The sequence below is a fragment of the Musca vetustissima genome, unplaced genomic scaffold, assembly GCF_032173495.1.
Source record: "Musca vetustissima isolate MV318-11 ecotype Yass unplaced genomic scaffold, APGP_CSIRO_Mvet_v1 utg2188, whole genome shotgun sequence".
Classification (NCBI taxonomy): Eukaryota; Metazoa; Arthropoda; class Insecta; order Diptera; family Muscidae; genus Musca; species Musca vetustissima.
In genome coordinates this window covers 119,099-131,730 of record NW_026879922.1, presented here as the reverse complement: position 1 = coordinate 131,730, position 12,632 = coordinate 119,099, and the positions used below count along the sequence as shown (strand labels likewise).

General features: G+C 33.9%; 1 protein-coding gene across 1 annotated transcript in view; it reads right to left on the bottom strand.

Moving 5' to 3' along the window:
* The window catches only part of LOC133325137 (uncharacterized), a 32,065-nt gene extending 26,592 nt beyond the window's left edge, over positions 1–5,473 (bottom strand). Inside the window, 1 exon segment of the mRNA XM_061533960.1 lies at positions 5,423–5,473. Within this exon segment, the coding sequence (XP_061389944.1) occupies positions 5,423–5,473 (51 nt within the window).
* Positions 5,474–12,632: the final 7,159 nt, after the last annotated feature.

Below are 12,632 nucleotides of genomic sequence, written 5' to 3'. Positions count from 1 at the left end.
TATAAACATTTTGGCTATATTTGGCTGATATTCGAATTGGTTGCAATTTGATATTACGCATTCCTGGTGAATTATACTTCCCGGAAAGTGTTCGACATTGGTCCATGTTCTTACCAACCCCTTTTATAGAAAACAGCCCCCTTTTCTATTTGTCTATTAGATCCTCAATCGTAGCAAAACGCCTTTAATGGGTGTCTTCAGTATTGGGAAGAAGAAATATCTGTGGGGACCAATTTCACCATAAGGTGGATAATCAAATCCTCAAAATACCCTGAATGGGGGAAATACCGTTATAGGGGACGATACCTAATCACGGGCCGATATTGATACTTTTTAGTAAAAAAAATGTCTCCCAATGAGAACCCAAACTATATAATTACACCCAAAACGGTTGAGAAACGTGTCTGAAAATATCGGATATATATGAGGCCTATACCAAAACGTGGATCTCCATTTATGATTTTTTGTACGAAGATTGAGTCAATATTAATAACTTTCGATAGGCTTGGTCGATCTAGTCCTGGTCAAAACATTCCAATCGCCTATTATTGGATTTGTAAATATTGAAAATCTTTGACCATTTGTGGGGGAGGTACCAGGAGCAGTGAATCAGTGGTCCCATTTTCGGACTTGATCTAGAATTGATAAAGATATTAGGTTGTGTAAAGTTTTGTTCAAATCGGACATTCTTTTTGCCTAATAATTATTTACAATTTTGACCATTTGTGGGGGAGGTACCAGAAGGAGTGATATAAGCTTAGTAAAAACAATAGGTTGTGGAAAGTTTGGTTCAAATCGGATAGTCCGTCAAATCGGATAGTCTCTAGGGTTTGGGCACGGATATCTACCCTATTAGTAAATCATCCCATTAAACCTTTCTACCAAAAATTATCAATATCGGTTTAGGGTATGGTGTACCTCCCATATAACGTACCGATCCATTTTCGGTATTTTGAAGGCTTTGACTGCATTTTTTCCACTGATGTGGCTGTAAATTGGAACAAAGGATTCCTGGCGGAATTTATCATTCTGGGACATTGTTAAACACACATGTTTGCGTAATAAAGCCTCATTATACCCTTCACCACACTGTGGTACAGGGTATTATGTCTTTGTGCATGTGTTTTCAACAGGCAAAAATAATCGAGATAGGTCCATGGTTCCTTTTGAGAATATACATAGAATCACTTTCTGAGTCGATTTATGCATGTCCGTCCGTCCGTCCATGTATTTTTGTTAACAAAGTACAGGTCGCATTTATTATCCGATTTGGATGAAATTTGACACAGGTCACTTAATTGGCCCAAGGACGAACCCTATTGAAATTGGGAAAAATTGGTTCAGATTTAGATATAGCTCCCATATATATTTTCGTCCGATTTAAGGTAAATGGTGTACCAAAGTCCTGAATTAGGTCCTGAATTAGGTCCAGAATGATGTATGCCAAGTTTCGAGAAAATCGGTTCAGATTGAGATATAGCTCCCATATATAGTTTCGTCCGATTTAAGGTAAATGGGGAACCAAAGTCCCTCTATATCTTTCGATTTGCATGAAATTTGGCACAGCGTACTGAATTAAGTCTAGAATGATGTCTGCCAAATTTCGTGAAAATCGGTCCAGATTTAGATATAGCTGCCATATATATTTTCTTCCGATTTCATGTAAATGGTGCACCAAAGTCCCTATATATCTTTCGATTTGCACGAAATATGGCATGACGTATTGAATTGAGCGTAGAGCGATGTCTGCCAAGTTTCGTGAAAATCGGTTCAGATCTATATATATATTTTTTCGTCCGATTTAATTTAAATAATGTGCCAAAGTTCTTATGTTGCATAGCGTACTGAATTTAGTCCAGAATTTTGTGTGCCAAGTTTCGTAAAAATCGGTTGGGATTTAGATATAGCTGGTATGAGTAATTGACGCACCAAGAAACCAATATATGGCTAACAGGAACTAAACGTACCGAAATTAGTATAACTTAACCTGTGACAAGTTTCATTGAAATCGTTTCATATTTGGGTATAGCTTCTATATATACTTTCGTCCGATGTTAAGTAAATTGTACATCAAACTCCTCATGTTTGTCAGATTGATATCAAATTTTGTACAACGTACAAAATTGAGTCTAGAATAACGTAGTTACGTTTTCTAGAAGTACAGACACAGCCCAACGGATGACCTATTGATATTTGTTTGAAGTCGATTTTCATACTTTTGTCCCAAACGAATGACATGTTTATGGATAGATCTAGTCCGATTCACATTTAGATAAATATCACATATTTTATTTCATCGAATTTCATGTTAATAATGCTATTTAATATACCCATAGTGGTGAATGGTATCATATAGTCGGCCCCGTCCGACTTTACTACTTTCCTTACTGGTTTTTAAATTGTTTAAATTTAAATTTTTCCCCACCAAATTTTCGAAATAGGTTATTGTTTAGACACAGCCTCCGAGTTTTCGTTTGGAGTTGCAAGAGCGAAAAAAACATATTTTTAGATAATTTTTGATATAAATCGATGTTGGCATATCCTCCATAGAAAGGTTGACATAACCTTTATATAAGGTTGCAGACACATTTTTTGTAATAATAAGATTTTAACCTAATTTTCTTATCGATGTGGTAATAATTTGGCATTTCGAATTCCTGGTGAATAAAAAACGTATTTCCAAAAATAATTCAATATTGGTTATTTTTTTTAATTAGTCCACATACAAATGGTACGCTTTGGTATGTTGATGTTCCTGTTCCAATTGTCCAACCTATATGTCTATAATTTGGAATATTATTATTCAGATCATGACTAATCTACTACCAAACTAATGCAATAACATAGTTCCCATATTTTTGGTAAAATAAATTGTCCAAATATGCATATGAGAGCTATTTGTAAAACCTAACAGAATTCCCATAGTATTCATTATAAACTCAATTAGAAATGATGTGTAAAATTTAGTCTCAATCGGAGAAACATTGGGATTTTGGTACACTATTATGAAATCGGGGTAAAATATATATATGGGAACTATATCTAAATCTAAACTGTCATGTGGTGTTAGGTATTGCAGGGAATGACGTTCTGATTCTAATATCTAACCGCCCAGACGAAACGGCTAAAGCCAGAAGCTTGAAATTTTGAGTGTGGGTTGTTGTTGGTGTGTAGGCGTCAGATAAGGCTGGGTTTTTGGAGATTCGTACTAGAAGGGTACGAAAAGTACTAAAATGTACCAAATATGGTACCCTTTGTATTAGGCGAACGGGAAGAGCTAGAATTCTGAAATTTGGAATGTGGGTCACTGATGGAAAGTTAGAAAGATGTACAAAAGGGTTTTTGGATATTCGACCTATAAGTGTACTAAAAGTACTAAAGTTTCTACATATATTGAACATATATAGCTAAAATCTTGAAATTTTATATAGAATACAGGTTGATGTATAGAAATGGTTTAAGATGTTCGTACTTATGTTTTTTAAAAAGTACTAAATTTGGTACTATTTGCATTTAGTTGAGTATATATAGATGGAATCCTGAAAATCGCAATTAGGACTGTTGGAATACAGGATTGAGGTAGCTTTAAAAAATCGTACATTTGTATACGAAAAGTACTTAATGGTACTAAATTTGGTGCAAGTTGGATTTCGGTTCACATATAGAGCTGGAGTCTTGAAATTGGGAATTAAAATGACAGTTGCAGTGAAGAATTGAGGTAGTTTTTGAAATTCGCACTGGTACGAAAAGTACTAAATCGTACTAAATATAGTTCAATTTGGATTTTGCTTAAACGGATGAGATTAAAACCTGAAATTTGGAATTCTGATTACTGTTGAAGATTGAGCTATAGTGACATCTGTGGAAATTCGTATTTGTGTGTACGAAAAGTACTAAACGGCACTAGATATGGTACAATTTGGATTTGGGTGAACGGAGAGAGCTGGAAACCTAAAATTTGGAATAATGGTGGCTTTTAGAATATAGAAATAAGGTATGGAAGCATTGTACGTATGTGTACTAAATGGTACTATATTTGGTTCAACTTGATTAAGTGGATAGAGTTGGACTCCAGAATTTTAGAATTAAAATTACTTTTGAAGTGCAGGATTGACGAAGTTTAATTATAGAAACAAAAAGTACTAAATGGTACAAATGGATAGGGTTGAGATTCTGAAATTTTGATTAAATTAATATTACTGTTGGAGTGCAGGATTGAAATATGTCGGTAGTTTTGAAAATTTGTCATTTCGTATACTAAATGGTACTAAATTTGGTACAGTTTAGATCAGAGTGAATGAATAGAGATGGAAAACTTAAATTTAGAATGCAAATCACAAAATTAAGGTAGTATTGGAATTTCGTACTCTTGGATACGAGAAGCACTAAATGGTACTAAATAGGGTACAATTCGTTTTGTGTAAGCGGGAACCCTAAAATTTGGAATCAAAATTAAAGGTGGAGTGTAGGATTGAGATATGGAGGTAGTTTTGAAAATGCATGATTATGTGTACTAAATGGTACTAAGTTTATTTAGATTGAGATAAAAAACATATATTTGAAAATGAAATTACTGTTAGAGTACAGGATTGAGACAGTGTTGAAAATTCAAACTTAAAGTACGAAAAGTACTAAATGGTACTAAATATGCTACAATTTGGATTTATGTGAACGGATATGGCTGGGATCCTGAAATTTATGATTAAAATTACTGTTGGAGTGTGGTGAACGGATAGAGCTGGAATCCTTAAATGTGGACCAAAGGTTATTATTGGAGAACATTACTGGGGTAGTTTTGGAAATTAGTACTTATGGGTACGAAAAGCACAAAATTTGGTACAAATTGGACATTGGTGAACGGGTAGAATTCGAATACCGATAGTTGCAACTTATGTTACTGTGGGAGTGTAGATTTGACAAAGTTTGGAATATGGGTACGAAAAGTACAGAATGGTACCAAATCTGGTATAAATTGGTTTTTGATGAACAGACAGAGCTGGAATTCTATTGAAATTGGGAAAAATCTGTTCAAATATAGATATAGTTCCCATATATATTTTAGTCCGATTTTAGGTAAATAGTGCACCAAACTCACTAAATATCCTTCGATTTACACGAAATTTGGCACAGCGGGCTGAATTACGTCTAGAACGATGTATGTAAAACATCGGTTCCGATTTAGATATAGCTTCGTCCGATGGTGTACCAAAGTCCCTATATATCTTTCGACTTGCACGAAATTTTGCATGGGGTACTTTACTACTTTCTTTCATCCTTTATTAACAGGATATCTGCCACAGATATCCTATTCATTATTCAATTCATATACTAGAATTTAATGGCTTTATTATAAGTTAATTTATGCAAATTCCAATAAAGCAATTTACCCGAAAAAAACTTTTTATTATAATTTGCAACTCACCTGCACAAGGAAACATAATGCAATTGTTAATGACAATTTTTTCAATCTCATCTTTAAATGTCTATCAATGTGTATGTGTGTACGAAATAATCTGAAAATAAACAAAAAAATTCAAGATAAATACATTTTCGGAATTATTTACAAAGTGAAAGTTAAATTATTTATTCATTAGGTTTGGCAAATCTTGAGATTAGCATAACATATGAACTGACACAGAAATTCTATATACATAAATGTTGTTTGCGGCAGTTGTTGTGGCCGATGTACTCTCAATTGTATAATTGTAAATTGAATATAGTTTTTTGTTTTTTTTTTTTTTTTTTTTGTCATTCCATTTTATGCTACAAGATGATAAAAGCTTATTTGATTTCAATTTAATTTCGACATGATTTTGCTATTAATTTACCACAAATAAGTGTCAAGTGGAGATAATGCTACTAAACAATGGCAAACAATAACATTATTGAACAATTGTTTTTGTTGTTGTCATTTGAAAATTTGTTAGTATTGTTTATTGATAATTGATAATTATTGTGTGTGTGCTGTTAATTTGCTTATTCGCCATTGTCTCAACGCCCGCCCCGTCTATATATCGCCCATTGTATTTGCTGAAGAGATTTTCTATTTTATAACTCTTTAATGGACATTTACAAGCAAACACACATCTTCACATATTGTTGTTGCCTTGTCTTAAACCTTTTGTGTCCATTGTTGGACTTGTTAGCCTTTAGGCAACACTTGGACAAGTGTTCAGTACTCGTATATAGATACACTCCTACAACTGAACGTACATGAATAGGGTATATTCTTTTTGCCATAATTTGCAAATAACTCGCAGGGCATTGTGTGTTCGATTGTGTGTCAATCAATTATTGTGTCTGTGTGTGTGTCTCGGACAACAAATTGACCACACAACAATGAAACCTTATTACATTTTGATTATGGGAATTACCAATAAGTGATTTCACTTTCTACTGCTATTGGTCCGGTCCATTGGTTTTCGATTATTAGCAATCATCTTTGCAAAACGTTTTGTAAAATCTGATGTAGAAATTTAAGCATATCATTTGTATTGATTTGATGGGTATGAAAAATTTGATCCAGTTGGAGTTTAAGGGGATGCACTATGGGCCAGAGATGCCATTTTTTTGGCCATAATTTGAACATTGGGTTTATGAAATGAATAAATAAATATAACATATTAGGTTGGGGAAAATGAAATCCATTATTTTTTTCGGCAGATTGCTGTACTGATAGAATTCTCGTAAAGTATAGATCAAACAATTTCAGATGTATGCTCGTTGGAAGGGTGACATTTTGCCATACTGTAACAGCCAATTATGTGCAATTATGGAGGATTGTAAAAATCGGCTACTAGAGTTTTTTTTGCTTACAGAGAGCAGGACTTCTATGAGAGAAAAATAACGGATTTTCCCCAACCTAATATATACATCCGAATCGATTTGAACAAAACATAATATAACGTTATTCAATACAAATTAAGTTTTGGAAAATTTCGTGTCAGTCAGAATAAGCGCTTGGCATTTAGTGAATCTTTATACCCTACACAACTATGTTGTCAGGGTATTATAGCTTTGTGCAGCTCCAAAAGTTTTTAACGCCGCGAAATATTGGTCCTACCTTTAAGTATACCGATCGTCATATCTCGACTAGCTGAGTCGATCTAGGCATGTGTGTCCGTCCGTCCTCCTGTCCATTATAATTTGTAAACACGATGCAGGCCACAGTTATGGTCCAATCTTCACGAAATTTTGCATGTAGGATGGGTTCTGGCCAATGAAAACCCCTATTGTTTTTGGTAAAGATCGGTTAATATTTAGGTGATGAAATGGACCACAAACTTTATTTTTGTCTGATTTTCTGGTAGCTCTAGAGGGCGCAATTATGGCCCAAACATCGCGAATTTTTACATGGAGAAGGGGATCGGGCCAAAGAAGAGGCATGCCTGTTTTGGTAAAGATCGGCCAATATTTAGCGGGTCAAATGGACCCTGACTTTTGTGTGAAAATTTACAAAATTTGTATCCTTTATTGTATCCTTTTATTGTCGTATGTACTCGGATGTGGGAGTTACACTTAAATATTTACAGGTGCTTACGTACTCAGATATTATTTAGTAACCCATTACCACAATAGAGGACGGAAATATAGCGCTCATTGCTTTGAAATTTTCCATTAGTATCCAGGTGTGGTCAAGGACAACGCCCATCATTTTCGGTGATGATCAGATAATAATATTGGGATGAAGTGGACCGAAAACTTAATTTTTTTAGAAGGACTGTACTGAATATTAGTAATATTTGTTGACCTCTAGTGGGTCAAGAGTGCAAATATCGAGAAATATTTCCCAAGCTCAGAATATAGAATAGCAGAAAGTTAGAACCGCAAAAAGTTGTGTAGGGTATCATATGGTCAGCCCGTCCGACTATACTGCTCCGCTCACTGTTTTTTTTTTTATTAAAAACGAGCGAAAATATATAAATGCAAGTTATTTTTGAGATGAGAAATATTTTTTAAAACATATCCTCCTCCAATTGGAGTACTTCCGTGAAATGTTTTCCTTTTTTTTTGAACCGTAATCCAATTAACACAAGACGAAATTTGTTGACTTTCACATAGTCGCTCATGAGATTTTAGGTCGAAATCTAAATTCATTTGTTTTCATTATACTTTTCCGAAATTTTTATATCATTCAGAAGTCTTTTAAAAAATCGGAAATGCCAACCAACAAGACCGAAAACCCTTCAGGTCATTCTTTATATGGGGGCAATGTCTAATGATGGGACTACATCGCAAATCTTGTGCAAGGCTTAGTATCACTCGACAAACACTCCGAAATACCAAATTACAAACACAACCACTTCTTGAGAAATTCACTTACTGCTTTCAAAATAACTTTATGACAAAAAAATGGATCCATATCGAAAATCAGTAAAGTCAAATTAAAATCACTTCGGTGGGAAATACGAATAAAATTTTTAAAATATCGAAAACTAAGCAGGATCTTTGTATAGTACCTATGTCCAAACATGAAACTATATTGAATATTTTCTGCAAAGATTTTCGAAAAATGCGGCGTAAACCTTCAAAATACCGAACATTGAAAGGTACCGATATATGAAAGTTATACCAAAACTTGGATTGATATTGATAATTTTTGGTAAGAATATTTGGTAACTAATTAGAACACAAAATATAAAATTATAATCAACTCGGTTGCAAAACAAGTCCCTGGTCCAAAAAATATCGAAATTTGATACAACAATTAAAAAAGTGTCAGTTGGTGTTGCCAACAGATTTATACCCTCAGTCAACGGGTGGGGAGGTCTTGTTAATTGCACACATGTTTATACCCTTCACCACACTGTGGTACAGGGTATTATGTCTTTGTGCATATGTTTGTAACAGGCAAAAGGAAACGAGATAGACACATGGTTCCTTTTGAGAATATGCATAGAATCATTTTCTTAGTCGATTTATGCATGTCCGTCCGTCTGTCTGTCTGTCTGTCCATGTTAAATTGTAAACAAAGTACAGGTCGCATTTATGATCCGAATTGGATAAAATTTGGCATAGGTCACTTATTCGGCCCAAGGACGAACCCTATTGAAATTGGAAAAATCGGTTCAGATTTAGATATAGCTCCCATATATATATTTAACCGATTTGATGTAAACGGTCCCTATATATCTTTCGATTTGCACGAAATTTGGTACAGCCTAATCATTTAGGTCTAGAATGATGTCTGCCAAGTTTCGTGAAAATCGGTCCAGATTTAGATATAGCTCCCATATATAGTTTCGTCCGATTTCATGTAAATGGTGCCCCAAAGTCTTTATATATCTTTCGATTTGCACGAAATTTGGCATAACGTATTGAATTAAGCCTAGAGTGATGTCTGCCAAGTTTCGTGAAAATTGGTCCAGATTTAGATATAGCTCCCATATATAGTTTCGTCCGATTTCATGTAAATGGTGCCCCAAAGTCTTTATATATCTTTCGATTTGCACGAAATTTGGCATAACGTACTGAATTGAGCCTAAAATGATGTCTGCCTTGTTTCGTGAAAATTGGTCCAGATTTAGATATAGCTCCCATATATAGTTTCGTCCGATTTCATGTAAATGGTGCCCCAAAGTCTTTATATATCTTTCGATTTGCACGAAATTTGGCATAACGTATTGAATTAAGCCTAGAGTGATGTCTGCCAAGTTTCGAGAAAATCGGTCAAGATTTAGATATAGCTCCCATATATAGTTTCGTCCGATTTCATGTAAATGGTGCCCCAAAGTCCCTATATATCTTTCGATTTGCACGAAATTTGGCATAACGTACTGAATTGAGCCTAAAATGATGTCTGCCTTGTTTCGTGAAAATTGGTCCAGATTTAGATATAGCTCCCATATATAGTTTCGTTCGATTTCATGTAAATGGTGCACCAAAGTCCCTATATATCTTTGGATTTGCACCAAATTTGGCATAACGTACTGAATTGAGTGATGTCTGCCTTGTTTCGTGAAAATCGGTCCAGATTTAGATATAGCTCCCTTTTATTATGGATTTATTTTAAGTAATTGACGCACCATGGAACCAATAGGAACAACACGTTCTTAAATTAGTATAACCTAACCTGTGACAAGTTTGTTTGAAATCGCTCAATATTTTGATAGAGCTTCCATATATATTTTCGCCCGATTTCAAGTAAATTGGGCATCAAACTCCTCATGTTAGTCAGATTGACATCAAATTTTGCACAACGTACAAAATTGAGCATAGAATTACGTAGTTGCGTTTTCTAGAAGTACAGACATAGCCCAACGGATGACCTATTTTTATTTGTTTGAAGTCGATTTACATACTTTATAGATAGATCTAGGTAGATTTACATTTAGATAAATATCACATATTTTATTTCAACCAATTTCATGTTAATAATCCTGTTTAATACACCCATTGTGGTGAAGGGTATCATATAGTCGGCCCCGTCCGACTTTACTACTTTCCTTACTGGTTTAGTATTCGTTTTTTGTAAGACATATGTTTTTATCAAAGAGGTTTCGGGTATAATGTTGATCAAATCGTTGTTGATTCCAATCCGACATTCTATTCGCCTAATATTGGATTTGAAATGTTGACCATTTGTGGGGAGGAACCAGAAGGAGTGGACCAATGAGCCCCATCTTAAAATTCCATCTAGACTTGGTAAGGATAAGAGGCTCTACAAGGTGCAAAGTTTGGATGAAACCGGTTACTCCCTTCGAGAGTATTCGTGCGCGGACAGATATTTGTAAATCGACTCCAAATTGTCCGAAACGGATTTGGTTCAAAGAAACATGGGGTCTAAAACCTATATTTTGATGAGGCTCATATTTGCCGTATCAAAGTGTATATACCCTCATTTGCCATAAGGCTGAGGGTATAAAAATTGACCCAAAGAGCAAAGATATTTTTCACCATTCAAAATTAAAACCACTTCGACGGGAAATGCGTCCTATGTCTAAACATGCACCTATATAAAATAAAGTATGAAATAAGAGCCAATTCGTGCCCAAATACCAACTAATGGCTACACCGAAACTTGGGCCAAAATTTTAATTTTTCGTTTGGTGATTTTGTACATAATGGTAATCCAAAATATATATATAACATATTGCACAATTTTCCTTTATGGTTTTCAGCGGATTTTTTAGAAAAATGTTATAACAGAATAATTGTGGAACAGAAGTCATACTTATCAACACTTTTTATAATCAAATTTAAAGAAATTAAATCCATAATTTAGCCATTCAGAAATTCTCAAAAATCTAAAATAAAGAATTGCTACAGCTAAAAGCAAAGTTAAGGGGACCCCCCCCCATTCACGAGGTCAAAATTTTTGTTGACTTAATTCCAATCTACACTAATTCAAGAATGTCCCTGCAAAATTTCAAGTTAAAATCTCAAGAACTCTTGAAGATATAGCCGATTTATTGTGTCAGCATCAAGTGACGGCTGAAGGGCTTCTCAAACTTTAAACGCGTTTTTCTCTAAACAGTTTTTTGCGAATGGCGGGCACGATAACTCAAAAACTAATAACCCAATCGATTTCAAATTTTTACACGTTTCTCTGTGAGTGTATAGCTATCGTATGAACTAGGATAAAGCCAATCGGTGAAGATCTTCCTTATTTTTAGCTTGGTTTTTGGTAAAAAATCGGCGAAGGTCCACCATTTTGTTAATTTTTGAGCGAGGTCAATAATCCTAGTTCATACGAGAGCCAGACATGTACTCTTTCCAACACCGTTGGAATTTTCGGATTCCGATGTTCCAGTGAGGAGTTATCATGCCCGCCATCAAAAATAAGGACTTTTCTTTGATCACAAAAAACAACAACAAAACAACAACAAAAATTTTTTGTAAATTATTTTTCTTCTATTTTAAATCTTCAAATATATATGTGCAAAGTTACAAACCTTAACAAGCATTGGTATTCATTTACCAGCCCATTTAAAATCTTAAAAATAAAAAATCGAGAATGGGGGGGGTTCCCTTAAAGAAATGTGTAGGTATATGAACCGGCCGATAAACTTCGTATGTCGAATACTTGCAAAAATCAGGATTCTAATATATTATTATGGTTGTGTGTTCTAGGTAATATCAATAGTAATGTTTGTAATATTTTTTTTTTTTCAAAATATATATTGAAGATCCATAAGATATAAAGCTTCAAAATTCATGATCTCAAAAAATCCCAACTTATAGCTGAGATAGTTATTCAAAAACTATTGTTTTTTTAATCCTATCTACCACATTCATTAACATTTTCTATAAAAAATCGTTATTCAAAAACATTCAAACTACTCCATTTCACAATACTGTTTAAAATATCCACATTCTCTAAAATGAATACTCTGCACTATACAATTAATAGCTTTGCAACAATGCTTATGGTCGTCTTTGTTAATGTTTTGGTCTCATTAAAATCATTTATTTTGTTTTGTTATTTTTTTTTAGTTTCAATTATTTACTTTCATTTTCATTCAGTATATTATCTAATATTGAGACCCACTTAAATTGAGACTATCACAATAGAGATAGTTTACAATGACAACACAATTCGTTACTATTTTTAAATTGAATTTTTGAGTACAATACATATTGTATAATAGTATTTATATTATTTCTAATATGATACAACGAAAATATTTATT